Source organism: Arabidopsis thaliana, chromosome 4 (genome assembly GCF_000001735.4).
Source record: "Arabidopsis thaliana chromosome 4, partial sequence".
In the NCBI taxonomy this organism is placed as follows: domain Eukaryota; kingdom Viridiplantae; phylum Streptophyta; class Magnoliopsida; order Brassicales; family Brassicaceae; genus Arabidopsis; species Arabidopsis thaliana.
The window spans coordinates 3,511,811-3,527,293 of NC_003075.7; the positions used below are offsets into that span (position 1 = coordinate 3,511,811).

Sequence of the window (15,483 nt, forward strand, 5' to 3'; positions counted from 1 at the left end):
TTCCGACAAATTTTTGATAAAATATTTATTATATTTAGTTTCAACGGATAAATAAACCTAATTAACCATTATTACATTTTGACAAAGTTCCGACAAAATATTATATTTTTATTAAAAATAATTTATTTAATTAATTAGGTAGTTATGTTTTAATTAATTATTTTTAAATTAAATTATAGAATTACAAAATAAACTTGATTAACCATTAAAAATATTAAAAACATAATTAAACATTATTAAGTTTTAAAGTTGAAAAATAAAAAAACATTATTACAAACACAAATATTATACATTATCAAATAGATTGTCAACGTTGTTTGTTTTTTATTTTCCCATCCCGTTTGATTTTGTCGAGAAGGCGATATGAGTTCGGGATGCAGTTGAGAAATAATATTCATCCAAAATATAGCATCTTTTAATTGAGTCTTCAAATCTTTTATTAGGGCAACATTCTCTTGAATATGACTAACTTCCACCAATTTCTTCATCAAACGGGATGGAACCAACACCAAACCTACGTCCTTTTTTTTTACTTCATTTTTCTCTTATAATAAAAAATTGTTGTTAGGAAAAAAACATAGTAGCTAAATATAATCTTATAATAACTATTACTTACCGATCGGAAAATTTCATTTTGTTCCACTTGTGTGAGTTGATCAACATTGGACGTATCCGGTTGTTGACTCAATTGTGTGATTTTCTCTCCCTCCATCAGTCGGCAGCGACGAGCTATTTCCTCAGCTTTTTAATCAACAAAGACACCATCCGATTTCCGTTTATGAGTCTCCTCCATGAATGTCACCATATCGGGACCGGCACCGGTTTCAGGATCCCGCTTTGCCATTTGAAACTTTTATAAGTAATTATCAAACATATTATATTAAATCTTAAATTAATATTTTTAAAATATAACTTTTTTACTTACCATTTTTTGTATTTTCGGATATATGCCATTGATCCACAAGTGTGTTTAGCCATGCCATAGCCGCCTCGCTCGCTCTTGCGGTTTTGGGAATTGGTTTCATTATGGGCTTTATTTTTCTCATTTCCCCAATATACAATTAGCCCTTGCCAAACATTTTCTCGCATCCATTTAGGCTTATCTTTCCCCTTAAGCCAATTTTTCCATTCATATACATAATCTAATAAACGGTTCGCACATATCACCTCAAATTTATCTTCTACTTTGGACGTAAGACCATCATCCCAGTAAAATTTTGCTACAATTATAAAATTTTTTATTAATATATCTTTTATGTTGTAAGATTTTTTTTTCTGGAAATTATAACTAAATTAAATAAAGTATAAATTTAGTTTTAATGAACTAACCACAAATACCTTAAACTAACGCTCCTTTGTTTCTCGAGAAACTGACGAAATATTTGGAGCGGGATCGGGAAATCGCTCTCAATGATTTTTTTATAACCTTCGTAAAACCATTATCAACTCCATACCTAAATAACCAAATTAATTAGTTGACATTTTATATATAGAAAACATGTATGAAAAATACAAATGCTTACCAAGTTGTTCCTTCCATACGACTTGGATCAATCTCGACCCGGAGCGCGGAGTAATTGGTCTAGCGTCATAGACTCCAGTGGATTTGCATGATCATTATGTTGTGGAATAGCCGATGGCTCTATCTCCGGAACTTCCGTGTCCTTCATGGGAAACTATCCGGTGATTGGGTTTGAGAACCAGAATTTTGCCCACTAAACAATTCAGGAGCAAACCCACGTTCATTACAATACGCCACATATCCATTCCACGGCTCATCTTCCATCTCCATAATCAATATAAAATATTAGAATTAGAAATATGAATTTTGTGAACAAAATTAAGATAGAAAAAAACTTAAATATCATACCTTCACGTTCAGTAAGAGAGAGAGAAAAACTTTTTACAGAAATTGTTTAGAGAGAGATGTGTCGTGTTTGGAAAGCTGCTGACATAGATACATAATTTTTCGACAACTAGTTTAGTTGGGAATTTCACGGAAACTCTAGAGCGCGACTTTCAAGCTGATTTACTTTCCCCCTTCAATTACTAAGCTGTGTAAAATTTAATGCCCAATTTCCGACGACATTTCCGACAAATAGATAAAATATCATCGGAATTTGGTCGGAAATTCTGGCATTAAATATTTGCCGCTTAAATTTCTCGCAACTCGATTAAATGAATTATCTGAAGACATGATATTTTTGATGAAGGCCATAAAATTCGTCATAAATGTCGTTGGAAATAGGGTAATAATTGTTTGCCGGTCAAATATTCCCCATGCAAAATAAATAAAAGCATCTAGTTTAATATAACAGGAATGTCCGACGAATCATTGACGACGTTTATTGTTGTCGTCGGAAAATCATCTGAAATGTGGTATATTTAAATGATTATTATTATTATTTTTATTTATTATTAGATAAACGATAAAATATTATTAACCAAAAAAACATTTAAATGTTTGATAACTAAAAAATACTGTTTAAACAATTTTTTAGCAAACATCATAGGATAGAAACAATACAATTCTCGATTTAATTTATTCAGAGTCAGAAGAATAATCTGAACTAGCAGAATCATTTTGATGTTCAAACTCTTCTCCACCCTCTTCGTCTTCTACATTGTCGCAAATCTCTTCAACTTCTATATTTTTAATATCAACAAGGGGAATGTCACCAACAGATTGATCTATTTGTGTAATCACTAGTTACTGCATTTTGTTGGAGCGGTTTCGTTTCTTTCACCCCATCAACTCTACTTCTTGGATTTATTTGTGGAACCGTAATCCATGGGTATTGTCTCTCACCTACTTCGGGATATGGTATGTAGCAAACCTGTTCCACTTGAGATGCCAGAATAAATGGATCGTACTTTCTTAACCGCTTAGTCGAGTTAACTTCCGTGACACCATACTTTGTAACTCTAACACCTTTTGTACCCAGATCGTACCAGTCACATTTGAAGAGTATACATTTCAAATTTATGACTCCTGGATACTCAACTTCCAATATATCAGTAATTTCACCATAGTAGTCAATCGAATCTGTGCGAACCACGACCACATCATTTACTGTTTTCCTTTTAGTCATTCCTGAACGTTTTATAAAAACGTAGCCTCGAGTGCAATACATCGGGTACTACATCGCCCTCGATAGAGGACTTCCAACCAACTTTTCAATCCATGTTGGATATTGTTCTTGCCTACTTGCTGCTGATTTGATCTGAAGATAATTAAATCATATTAGCAATGATAATAATTAGTAACCATATTCTAAGTAATATAAATTTATTGAGAAAACTAACATATTATTTTAACCAATTTGCATATTGTTTCTGCTTCATTTCCTCTTTTCGAGTCTCTGTCATGTTTGGATATGCTCTAGACACTTGGTCATCAAAGATCCTACAAACATTAATTTTTCAGTACTATAAGTATTTTATAAACAATATAAACGTATTGTTTAGGTATGAGTTATGTTTTGTACTTCTCGAATGGTATGACATCGTCACAGTTTCGAAGGATGTAAGTATGAATGTGATTATATTCTTGATCTGTAAACCATACTTCTCTTTTCTTTCCACTAAGTCTTCCAATTTGAGAAAAGATATTTGGGACAAATGTATGGTAAAAAGGTCGCACACCCCCATCATCATACCTACTTGGTTTCCTTGCTTTTGTTTGGACATTTGGAGCAAAATAGTAGGCCAAAAAATTAGAAGCTTCCTCATTCATGCCCTGAGCTACTATTGATTCTTCAACTTTCCTAACACTTTTAACTTTTTCCTTCAAATGGAACATGAAACGCTTGAAAGGGTACATCCACCTATACTAAACTGGACCACCTAATGCTGCTTCACGAGTTAGATGGATAGGCAAGTGCTCCATGACATCAAAGAACGAAGGGGGGGAAATTTCTCTAAATTGCAAATGATAATGGGGATATTATCTTCAAGCGTATGTAACTCTTCAACAGTTAGAGATCTTGAACACAAATCTCTAAAAAATGCACTTATACCTTCAAAAAATGAATAACCAAAAAAATATACATGAAATATACACAAATCTCTAAAAAATGCACTTATACCTTCAAGATAAGTTGGTTGTACCTGCAATTGCTTCATGGACAACACTTGGCAGTAGTTTTGTAAACGCAAAAGGTAGTTAACGTTGCATGAAGACGTGACTGTCATGACTTTTCAATCCAGCTAATCTACCACTGTGATCATCAACATAATATGATATATTTGATGCATAACCATCAGGAACTTAACATCATCAATTATCCACTAAAAAAACTTGGACTTCATGTTTCCATCTAATCTCCAAATAGGAACATGATCTACTCCGTTTGCAAGCAAATGGAGATCCTCGCGATCACATATATTAGGTAAATCCATTCTGGACTTTACATTATCTTTAGTCTTACCTGCCACATTCAAAATTGTGTTAATGATGTTGTCAAAGAAATTCTTCTCAATATGCATAACGTCAAGACAATGGCGGAGTAGATGACTTTTCCAATACGGTAGATCCTAGAAAATACTTTTTTATGCCAATTATGATGCTCTCCATATCCATCAATCCGGACATGACCATTACCCCCAACCGATATTGTACGATCAATATCAAAATCACAAAATTGATTCAGTATATAGTCACCATAATACTCATCTGGTGGTGGATCACAGATAGTCTTGTTCTTACGGAACAATGTCTTATTACGACGATATGAATGATTCCGTCTTAGAAAACGACGATGACAATCAAACCAACATGTTTTTCGACCATATCGTAATTGGAAGGCATCTGCATTGTCTTGACAATACAGACATAACAATCTTTCGTGGGTTGTCCAACCAGATAACATGCCATATGCGGGAAAGTCACTTACAGTCCGCATTAAAATTGCATGCATGTTAAAATTGGTCTTCGTGGAGACATCATATACCCAAACCCCTTGGCCCATTGATATATCCCTATTTTCACTGATTTTATCTATGTTTTAGGTATAGGATCTTGAGTCTTTATGTTATTTCTCGAGTCTTTTTAGTGTCTTATTCAAGTATTTTATGCAGTGGGACGACAATGGAGATAAGAAGACATTTTGGAGCAAGAGCTAAAGGAAAGGAAGCTAAGGAAGATTTTGGATTCAGGAATCAAGAGGAGTGTCGACCGACACACTCTTGGTGTCGATCGACACCAGTTTCGGCCTAGCAAAGTCCTAGACGCTTTCAAGTCTACAGAAAAGGGAATTTGCCCCAGAAAACTTTCCTATTTGCATTATTAGTCCCTAGACGTTTTATAGGGTTTATATACATTGTTTAGACCTAAATTTTGTTTGATCTAGTTTTTATCATCAAGTTTTCTATCAAGTTTTCTATCAAGTTCTTACGAAGCTTTTTGCAAACCCTGTTAGTGAGAGACATAAGCTATTCATTGATTGTTTTCAGAGATTGATTCAGATCTTAATACAGTGAAGATATCCCTTCTTTCCCTTAATCTATTTGTTGTGTTTATGCTTTCATACTCAATAATGTTGTTTACTTCAATCAATATGTCTGAGTAATCTGCTTGTTAGGAGTAGGGTTTCTCATTAGGGATTCATATGGTTTAGTAGATTGCCCCCTTGCTAAGTTATCTGTAGAATTCTTCATCTTTAATTATGCTTAATACTAGATTTAGAGTAATTAACTAGATCTTGAATCCAGACAATAGATATCCCCGACATAGGTATCTGTAGTTGGATTTATTATTTGATTAGCCTGGTTAATAGGTGTGTAATAAAAATCGGCCTATCTACTAAGTTGAACAATTGAACTCGTTAAGAATGCATATTTAGGTTGATAATTTCTCGGCTTCTCCGGTTATTGTTAGCTATAGATATAGGGAGTTTCACGGAACGCCATCGGTTATTCCATAATTAGAGTTTGAGTTTAAGAATGGTTCGATAACAACCTAGCTTTCATTAGATTTAGTAACCAATAGTTTCCTAAAAATACCCCGTTCCTAGCTCTTTATTTAATCGTTTACATCACGATCAACTTGTTGTCTTTTAATTTGTTTTCTTACTATTTCAATCATCGCCTATTTCAATCATCGCTATTCCTCCAACTGTGGAATCATCGATAATGGAAGTTTTTATTCACCGGTACCATTGGAACAGAAGAACTTGCTTTCACACCATACCAGCGGTTTGGGGAACAACGTTGTATTACGATGGAGACGCAAAGTGATGAGATACAATGACGAAAAAGATGACGTGGCCAAGAGTGTTTTAGTTATTTTAACTAATTAGTGGGAATGTGTTAACTTGTCCACGTTTCACGTTTCTTAGTAGTTACTAGTTTGCTTGTGATTTAAGCATCGTTTATTGCATAATCTAATATGAAGAGAAAAATTAAGTAACTTGTTCTAAAAGTCTTTGAGAACCAAAGTGTTCTTGTCCTTGTTCTTGATAGCATTGATTGTCTTAAACTGGGGCCTATTACATGAAAACACTGTATTAAAGACTAAATTGATTATGTAGTCGTTAGTTTTGGCAACTAAATTGTGATTTATTAGCGACAAATTAGTCTATATTATACATTAGTCGCTAATCAATCTTGAATGTGAGACTGATTAATTTATTCGCTAATAGATCGCCAAGTACAGCTACCATTTAGCGACTCATATATTCTATTTGGGCAATTAATTGGGCTTTTACCGGCTTGATCCAGTAACGAGAGCCCATTACCCAGACTATATAAACGATTTTATCGCCCTAATCCCCTTCTCTTCACTCTCTCACTCTCGACGAACCCTAACCTAACCCTAATCCCTTTTTGATCCCAATTCTACATCAATGCATCTTCAATCTTCTCAATCTCTTGTTTCTTAGCTTCAAGTGATGAAGACTCGTGGTGGAGGCAAGAGAGGAAAAGGAAGGGTATAGAAGATTCCCCCAAATAGACCCACTTCTTCCCACCAAATCGAGTTGAAATGAAGACCAAGGAGTTGAATCGACGGCCCAGGGGGCTTCCCAGCCAATACGAGTTCACGCCGGCGAATCGTCAAGTCCTGCTTCAAGATTCTGAACGAGATCTGATTGCACATCCTCCAACAAGTCAAACCGTGAGGGACTATCCTCCTCTGACGCAACTTTCCAGTCAGGCGAAGGATCTCCTTGTGGATATAGATCTCTTCGGGGATCTCCTTCTCCTCGCAGATCTGGATCGACTCTGTTTCGAGCATCCGGCTCGACTCAACCTAGATCTCGAGGATCTATTCATCATCTAGCCTCCACGTTGAAACAATCTCCAGAGGCAGTTCAACCTGAAGCCTCCAATCAGTCTCCAGCGGCGGTTCAACGAGAAGCATCCAATCCTCTACTTTAGGAAGCGTCAAATCCTCCACCTCGAGTCTTTGTATCACATCACAGCTCTCAAGCTCAAAACTCACACGCGGAGGAAGATGAAGATGAGGAAGCTGAGTTTGAGGCTGATTTTGAAAGGGAATCAACTATCCCTGAAGATTTGCTTGCAACTCTATATGAGTTGCTTGCCCAGCCAAGCCATGAGAAATATACAACGGTCATCTCTCCTAAATTGAGCCTCAAACTCTATGGTTAGCTGAGTATATTAGGGAGAGTTGCTAAGTTGATTATGTGTGTAATATTTGTATGTTAAGTGTGTGAAACCCTATGGTATGATGAGTATATTAAGTTGATTAGGTGTGTAATAAGTTGATTAGGTGAAGCGTTAATATTGAGTAATGTGTATATGCTAAGTTGATTAGGTTTGTATATGGTAAGCTGAGTAGATTAGGTTTAGGGTTAATATTGAGTAATATGTGTGAGTTTATAGATGCTAATTGGTTTATGTAATTGTAGGTTTGGTCACGAAAATGGTAAGATGACCCAGAAGATCACAAAGGTATTTAAAAACAAGTTTGATGGGCCATATTACAGTTGGAGCTATGTACCTACAGAAAAAGACACAAATACTTCCTCGAATTCGCCGTAAATTAACTTTTATCTCCTAGTAATCTCTTCTATTGTTTGTATCCATTTGGTTTGGTTTGGTTGTTTGATCACTAACATCAAATTCTCCTCTTGTTTTATAGAAAACACACACTTGGCATCCATCACTGACTGGTGTAATTGTAGAAAAATTCTACAAAATATGTCAGCTGCGTATGAAGGACATGGTTTCTAAGGCTTGCGCAAAACAAACCAATGAGCTTCCACCATGGATTGAGAAGACATTGTGGAAGGAAATGTGTGTGTATTGGGACACAGAAGAAGTCATTGCCAAGAGTTAAACCACATCCGCAAGTCGAATGTCTGACCGTAATGGTCTTGGCCCTCAAAAACATGTATCGGGGACAAAGTCTTTCTTACAAATCGAGTAAGAGATTGTAAGTTACATCAAGCACTCTTGTTTATTTATTAAGAATCTGAATTGTTTTGTGAACAACATTTCAGGAAATTGAGCTGAGAAGACAACCTACTATTGTTGAGATATTCCTTAGGACTCATACCAAAAAAGATGGGACGTTGTTGACACGAAGATGCAAGAAATTCATGAGGCATATTTGTATGACAAGGAAGCTAAGTTGGTTCCCCTTGAGAATGATGAAGGGTCTGATGGTACTTCCCGTCGATTAGAACTATCTCAAGAGGATGATGATGAGATTTTCCTTCAGGTAATGTGGTTAATACTTTTTTTTTTAATTCACTTCCTTCATCTTTTAAGAACTAATCCTCTTGTCTTTTGTTTGCATTCAACTGTCACAAACGAGAGAGAGGTATACTTCGGAATGGGAAGCTTAGGGAGGTACATCAATGAGAAGCGGAAGTACCCATGAAACACTTATGCTTTCACTTCCTTTGCAATCACAGTTTGAGGAAGTCAACCGCAAGATAGAAGAACAAGCGACTCTCCAATTACATCGTAAGGCAGAGGAATTGCGGGTAAAAGTTGAGCAAGCAGATATCAAGCGTGTTGCTAATAAGCAACAAACAGAGATCAAACACTTGAGGATGGTGAAGAAGTACTTGACAGAAACTAACCCCATGTTTCTCGAATTCCTCGAGTCTGCTGGTTTATGCTTTAGAAGATCAAACTGAGGATGTCCAAACTGCTACTGCTTTACAAGATTAACCCCATGAGTGAACATCTATTTTCCCCTTCTTTTAGTTTCTTTTCTTATCAAACTTACAAACTTGAATTATGTTGTGTTTAGCTTGAATATTATTATGTTGTGAATATGTTTGAGGAATGTTGTGTGTTTGAATCAAGGTTCTTTGTATGTTAAATAAAGCTTGTTTGTTAAATACAACTTTGTTTGTTAAATACAATTTCTTAACATTAGTATTTCATAAAATAGAATGTAAAATAGATAATTACACCTGTAATCAATCGTCAGATTGTTGCAATTAAGTCACCAATACTTAAACAAAACAGTTGCCATGTAGTGGCAAAACAGTCGATATATCAGTCACTAAATAGTCGCCAAAGTGTCACTATATAGTGGCAATAATGTCGCCTAACAGTCGCTAAAGAGACGATCGATGACTAAAATAGCGACACATGTTTTAGTCGTTCATCAGTCGCTACGTGGCACGGTTTGGCGACTAATTCATTTAGCGACGCAAGGTTTACCGACTACGTGTTTTAGTCGCCAAATCGTCGTCTTAATGGATTTACAGACTACTACGTTACTTATTATGTTGTCGCTAATTGTTTTCTTGTAGAAAGAAACTCAGAAGATTTAAGATTGAAGGAATTGATGAAGATCCTTTTGCTCGAACTTTCTTGGATCATGTGAATAATACTTGGCTAATGTGAAGAACAAGAGTTGGTCCATTGTGATTATCAGAAACTTGTTGATTTTTCAGTCTCTTTAGTCTTATTGGGATTGTTAGTCTTCATTTCTAATATTCTATTGTCATTAATCTTTACTTATGATAAATAATAAAGTGTTGCCTAGCAAGTAGTATTAGTGGTCTTATTGGGATTGATAGTTTTCATTTCTAATATCGTTAATCTTTATTTATGCTAGATAATAAATGTTGTCTCTCGAGTATTACTATCTTATTGGGATCGTTCGTTTTCTTTTTTACTGCTGTTAATCTTTATTTAATTATAACAACAAAGTTGAAGCTTCCTAGTAAGTGCAAAAGAAAAAGGGTAAAAAACATTAAGTTCTTTAGTCTAGTGATTTAATCCTTGATTTCCTTCCAATTTAATTTGTTAGTGTATTAATTTCTCGTTTTATAGAAATACATACCCACAATTATTTCAAAGTAGGGCATATTCTTTTCAACTACAGAAAATGACATTTGACCCGTAAAACAAACATTGCTAAAAGAAAAACATAAGATTCCCCGATTTGTTGCAAGAGAGAAACAAAAAACTAAGGAAGCTGTCAAGTATTCATCAACTAGTCTACTTGAGTTAGAACTTCGATTTGCAGATCGGTTACAAATATTTTTACTAAAACGTGTATGATGAAAGAAAATATGTTGATATAATGTCATACTTAGTATCCGAAATTTTCTATTCCAATATAACTGGCCAACAATTTCAGTAAGTTTTTAACGTATGTGTGGAAATAAAATTTCTATTTTTGTTTTTAGATGTAAGCATGGAACTAAATTAAAGTAAACTAAAAATGTACGCGTTTTACAACTCAACAAGTTAAACTCAGGGTAATAACATAATCTATACACAAAAGATCGAATTACTATGTAAGACTTTTTGTCACTATTTATACAGTGGAAGTACAAAGAAAATTACACTACTATCCTCATCTCTATTTTTTCTTTACTTTCTTTTATTTTTTTCTATCTCCTTTCTCTTTCATATATTTATTCATCTCTTCTTTTTCTGTCTTTTTTTTCATCAATTAGATTCTCAAATTATCATGAAAAGTTTAGAACAAACTTGTAAATTTAAGAAATACATGATCGATATAATTTTGTGGTGGAGAAAGATAATTGGTAGTGGTGGTTTTTGTTATGATTCAGTGCCGGTCGTTACGGTGGTGATTGTAATAATGGTGATGATTATATTATCAATGGTGGTTAGTGTAGGAAAAAAGAAGGTAACGTGAATGAAATCATGGATTGAGCTATAGAGTCGGAGAGTTGTGGCAAGCTAAAGAATTTTATGTTGATGACAATCGTTTTCTAAGTCTATTTCGTCAGTCAGTAAATCTAAAACAAAAATTTTATTTTTCATTGCTAATTATTTTCATTGTTATGAGGTTAACGTCATTACTAATCATTATCAGTAGTTATTATCTATTAGTTATACATTCAAATTAATATTATTTATGTATCGAATATTTTACCGTTACAAATATTATTTCGATATTTAGTATGTTAGCATGTTATTATTCATATATTTGATTATCTTACCATGTTAAGACAAATATTATTTTGATATTTAGTATGTTAGCATATTATTGTTCTATGTAATATGTTATAATCGTGATCATGTTAATTACGTAACATGATATTTTATTTTGTTGATATATATATATATATATATATTTATTTATAAATACTGATTCATAACTTTAAACCGATAAACATTTATTTAACAATTGAAACGACGACTTAAGAAAAAACTCTCAAACATAAGTATCGAGGAATCTCCACCGGTCATGTTCTACGGCGCCGGCAACGCTCTTCCTTGCCGGCAATGGGTGATAAATCATCTTGCGTTTCTTCGATCTTAATCTTGTGTTTCTGCCTCCTTTTTAGTTAAACTTTTTAATCTCTTTAATCCCTCACAAATCTTCTCAACCCACAAGTATCTCCTGTACGCTTCAATAATTAAAAACAAAGGAGAAAACAAATGGCCGGCGATAGCCATCCCTCAACACCTTCCCGTACCATCCCATCCGGCACGATTCATTTTGCCCAACTGGAACTCGATTTCCCTCACCAGAACATCTAACCCATGGTTTTCTTCCTGAACTTGATTCTCGAGTCAACCCCTTAGCCACTGACCTCCCGTCCACCAGAGTTGCTCGAGCCACCGCAAAACCCTTCAGCCTCTCCGTACGGCAGCTGCTCTGAGAACCGTAATCTGCCAACCAAAGGGAAATTAGGTTTTCTTCAGGTGGGCACTGCATTTTTCGTCACATTACAGTATCCAAAGCCCAACTTCAAATGTTGTGATCCAAGCCTTATCTAGCAAATATTCAGGTCTGTTTTAAACTCCTTTTTACCCAATCTTAGTCAATCTTTCTGTTGTTTGATGTATTCAATTGAGCTAGGACATCAATTCGGACATAACGCACATTTGTTACTAGTGGGGTATAAAAATCTTTTGAGAACCCTTCCTTTAGTTACAACTAGGGATTTGAGTAATGGAACCAATGCTTATGAAACTTAAAACTTGAAGGAATTCGGCATTATGATCCCGTCTTTACGAAGCGGTGATTACCGAAACATCCGCTACTTGTTATATTCGTTGCCTTTGAATCCAGAGCTTAAGCAAATGTTATCTTTCATATACGATTGGTGGATCATCCGGGCATTATTTCTTATGGTATTCTCCTTAAGAGGTTTCAGCACATTCATGGCTATTTTGAAAAGTTTTAAGAGTTTGAAGGAGAACGACATTTTGACCCCGTCTCAAAGATAGGTGGTTACCAAAGCTTCTGCAACCTTCCTTATCTAATAACCTCCTATGTGGAGAACGTTTCTAAGAACTCCTATGTGTTATCCGCACGAGCCACTTTTGACCACTTGTTGGTCGAGGATTTCGCGAAGCCCGTCTTCATGGTCGAATCCGCTATGGTTTGAACAGATTTTTCAATTTCCTTGGAAAACTCATGAGCCTCTATCTTTTCTTGCTTTATATTTTCATAGTTCCAACTTGTATGAACTTTCATCTTTTGATGTTTTAAGTGAATAAAAGTTGTTTGACAAAAAAAAAACATTTATTTAACATATAATATGTAAATTTACCACATTATTATATATGTTAGGTCGTTAAACAAACAGTTATATACTTATTTTTAAATATTAGAGTTATTTTGAATCGATAATATTTGTGTAATTAATATAAAAATGAAGGATATGTTTAGTTTATATATTATTTTTTTTCCTATTTACCTAAATAACAATGTACAGATTCTTATTTTTTTGTTCATCAATGTATATATTTTTAACTCACCCTTAATCTAAAGTAACAACGTTGTTAACAAACTCTACTTTCTACAAAATACCACATCTATGTAACTATGTTCTTTTCTTTTCTTGATAACTACATTTGTTTTTGTCTCAAACACATAATACCATTACCAAGAACAAACATGGAATTTTGATGAAGTTTTTTTTGTTCGAACCTTCTTCGATCATGTGAATAGTACTTGGCTAATGTTAAGAACAAGAGTTGATCCACTGTGATTATCAAAAACTTGTTGGTTGTTCAGTCTCTTGGGTCTTATTGGACTTGTTAGACTTCTTCATTTCTATTATCATTAATTTTTATTTATGCTAAATGATAGTGTTGTCATCTCTCGACTAATACTATATTGATGTTAACTTTTATTTATGCTAAATAATAATGTTGTCTCTCAAGTAGTACTAGTGGTCTTATTGGGATTGTTCGTTTTCATATCTATTGTCATCGATCTTTATTGATGCTAAATAATATAGTCGCATATTTTCGCTAATCTTACTATAACCAATAATAATAGTATACTTAATTAAAAAACATTACATCATTATTCGATGTGAAATCTTTACATGTACAAAACAATCATCATACCTCAACGAATAAAAAGTTTTTTTATAAAAAAAAAAAAAAGAAGCAACTATAAAAGAATTGGCAAGTAAGTTTTTATGCGTGTACGTGAAACCTCCTTTTAAATAATTGTATACAAATAATTGGACCAACTTGGCATAAATTTGGCAAAACGCATATATTTGTAAAAGTTTTATAACTAAAACATTAGATCTTATTATTAAACATATTATATTATCTGTCCAACTATAAGTTAAGGACATTTATTAAGTCCAACTCTAAATACTAAAACTTCTACAAAGTACAAATAAGTTGATACACGGACAACTGAATAACTTATTGGACAACTATGGCTACTGCGTAGTCTTTTGTCTAATGCCCACATTCCACGTTTATTGGTAATAACTCTTGTGTTCACACTATATGTTTACACTATGTGTTCACACTATGTATTTTCTTATCATTAAATTATATTTCTTTCTCTCTCTTTCTTATTTCTTTCTTGCTTCTCCTTCTTTTCTCTTTTTCTTCTCTCCTTCTCTGCTGAAGAACAATGCCGACGAACATTGCCGACGAACCTCCGCTGACGCTGACCACCGAATCTTCCTCATCAACCGCCGGATCCAAGTTCTCTGACATCCATTAAGCTCCAGAGGTAAGTTTCGGGTTGGATTGAAATGAAATTAGGGTTTTGATTTTTTCCCCTTTTGCATCGAATTATGGTTTGAAATGGAATTAGGGTTGTCGTTTATGATAGTTTGATATCTAGGAGTTGGATTTTGGATTTTCTTAAAGATCTAGGGTTTGGATTTTGGAATTTGTCCCCTAATTATTTTCATGTGTTTGGCTACAACAAACAATGCCGCTTAGTTATTCGTCACCTTCTTCATCAGACGAACGATCCGAGGATCCTTGCAAATACGATGGTGATTTTGGTGTTCCTACAAACTTTTTTGTTGTAAACATCTTTACCTTTCAAAACGTATCTTTGACAATCAAATGAAGACATTTCTCAAATGTCCAAGAAGTGATCAAGATGATAAGCATCACATAGACAATTGTTGGGATCTTGCAGTTCACGAGCAATGCTTTTGCATCGACAAACGATTTGGCGAGCACAAGGAATTGATTCAAAACACATTCAAATATGGAGGTGATAGTAATTTTCTCCACATTAACCAAATCCGTGTTGAAATTGAGGACCTGAAAGCCCGCTTGGACAAGAAAGATGCAGAGATCGCAAGGCTTATGGATACACTTGGAAAGAAGTAAAATGGGAATTGACTTGATTGTATTTCCTTTTTATGTTGCAACAAGTATGTTAAGGTTTGAAACTATGTTGAGTTCCTATTTCTAGAATCATTTGTACCTGTTTTAGATTCATTTGTACTTGTTTTGACTTGTTTTGATGTTATTTGTACGTCTTTTGGAATTGAGTCATTTGTATCTCTCTATAAACTAATTGTACCTCTCGTTTTGAAGTCATTTGTACTTGTTTTGAAGTCATTTATACTTGTTTTGACTTGTTATTTGTACCTCTTTTTGAATTGAGTTGTACCTCTCCATAAACTACTTGTACCTCTTGTTTTGAAGTCACTTGTACTTGTTATTTGTACCTCTTTTGGAATTGAGTTGTACTTCTCTATGAGCTACTTGTACCTGTTTCGGAGTCATTTGTACCTGTTTTGGATTCACATGTCCTAATTCACTAAATCAGTTTCATCATGGTATTCA

The 15,483-nt window shown here is 34.3% G+C and overlaps 1 protein-coding gene and 4 pseudogenes across 5 annotated transcripts; 2 read left to right on the top strand and 3 right to left on the bottom strand.

Moving 5' to 3' along the window:
- Positions 1–325: 325 nt before the first annotated feature.
- On the bottom strand, positions 326–1,732 carry AT4G06568 (annotated as a pseudogene; the record flags this gene model as incomplete). Its single annotated transcript has 1 exon — positions 326–1,732.
- Positions 1,733–2,544: 812 nt separating this feature from the next.
- Positions 2,545–4,968, bottom strand: AT4G06569 (annotated as a pseudogene; the record flags this gene model as incomplete). The annotated part of the gene is made up of 1 exon: positions 2,545–4,968.
- A 1,909-nt stretch (positions 4,969–6,877) lies between these two features.
- Positions 6,878–9,106, top strand: AT4G06570 (annotated as a pseudogene; the record flags this gene model as incomplete). Its single annotated transcript has 1 exon — positions 6,878–9,106.
- A 2,514-nt stretch (positions 9,107–11,620) lies between these two features.
- Positions 11,621–12,127, bottom strand: AT4G06639 (uncharacterized protein; the record flags this gene model as incomplete). The annotated part of the gene is made up of 2 exons (NM_001160736.1): positions 11,621–11,738; positions 11,874–12,127. The coding sequence occupies 2 exons, from the start codon at positions 12,125–12,127 to the stop codon at positions 11,621–11,623; spliced, it is 372 nt and encodes a 123-aa protein (NP_001154208.1).
- A 2,484-nt stretch (positions 12,128–14,611) lies between these two features.
- Positions 14,612–15,021, top strand: AT4G06637 (annotated as a pseudogene; the record flags this gene model as incomplete). Its single annotated transcript has 1 exon — positions 14,612–15,021.
- Positions 15,022–15,483: the final 462 nt, after the last annotated feature.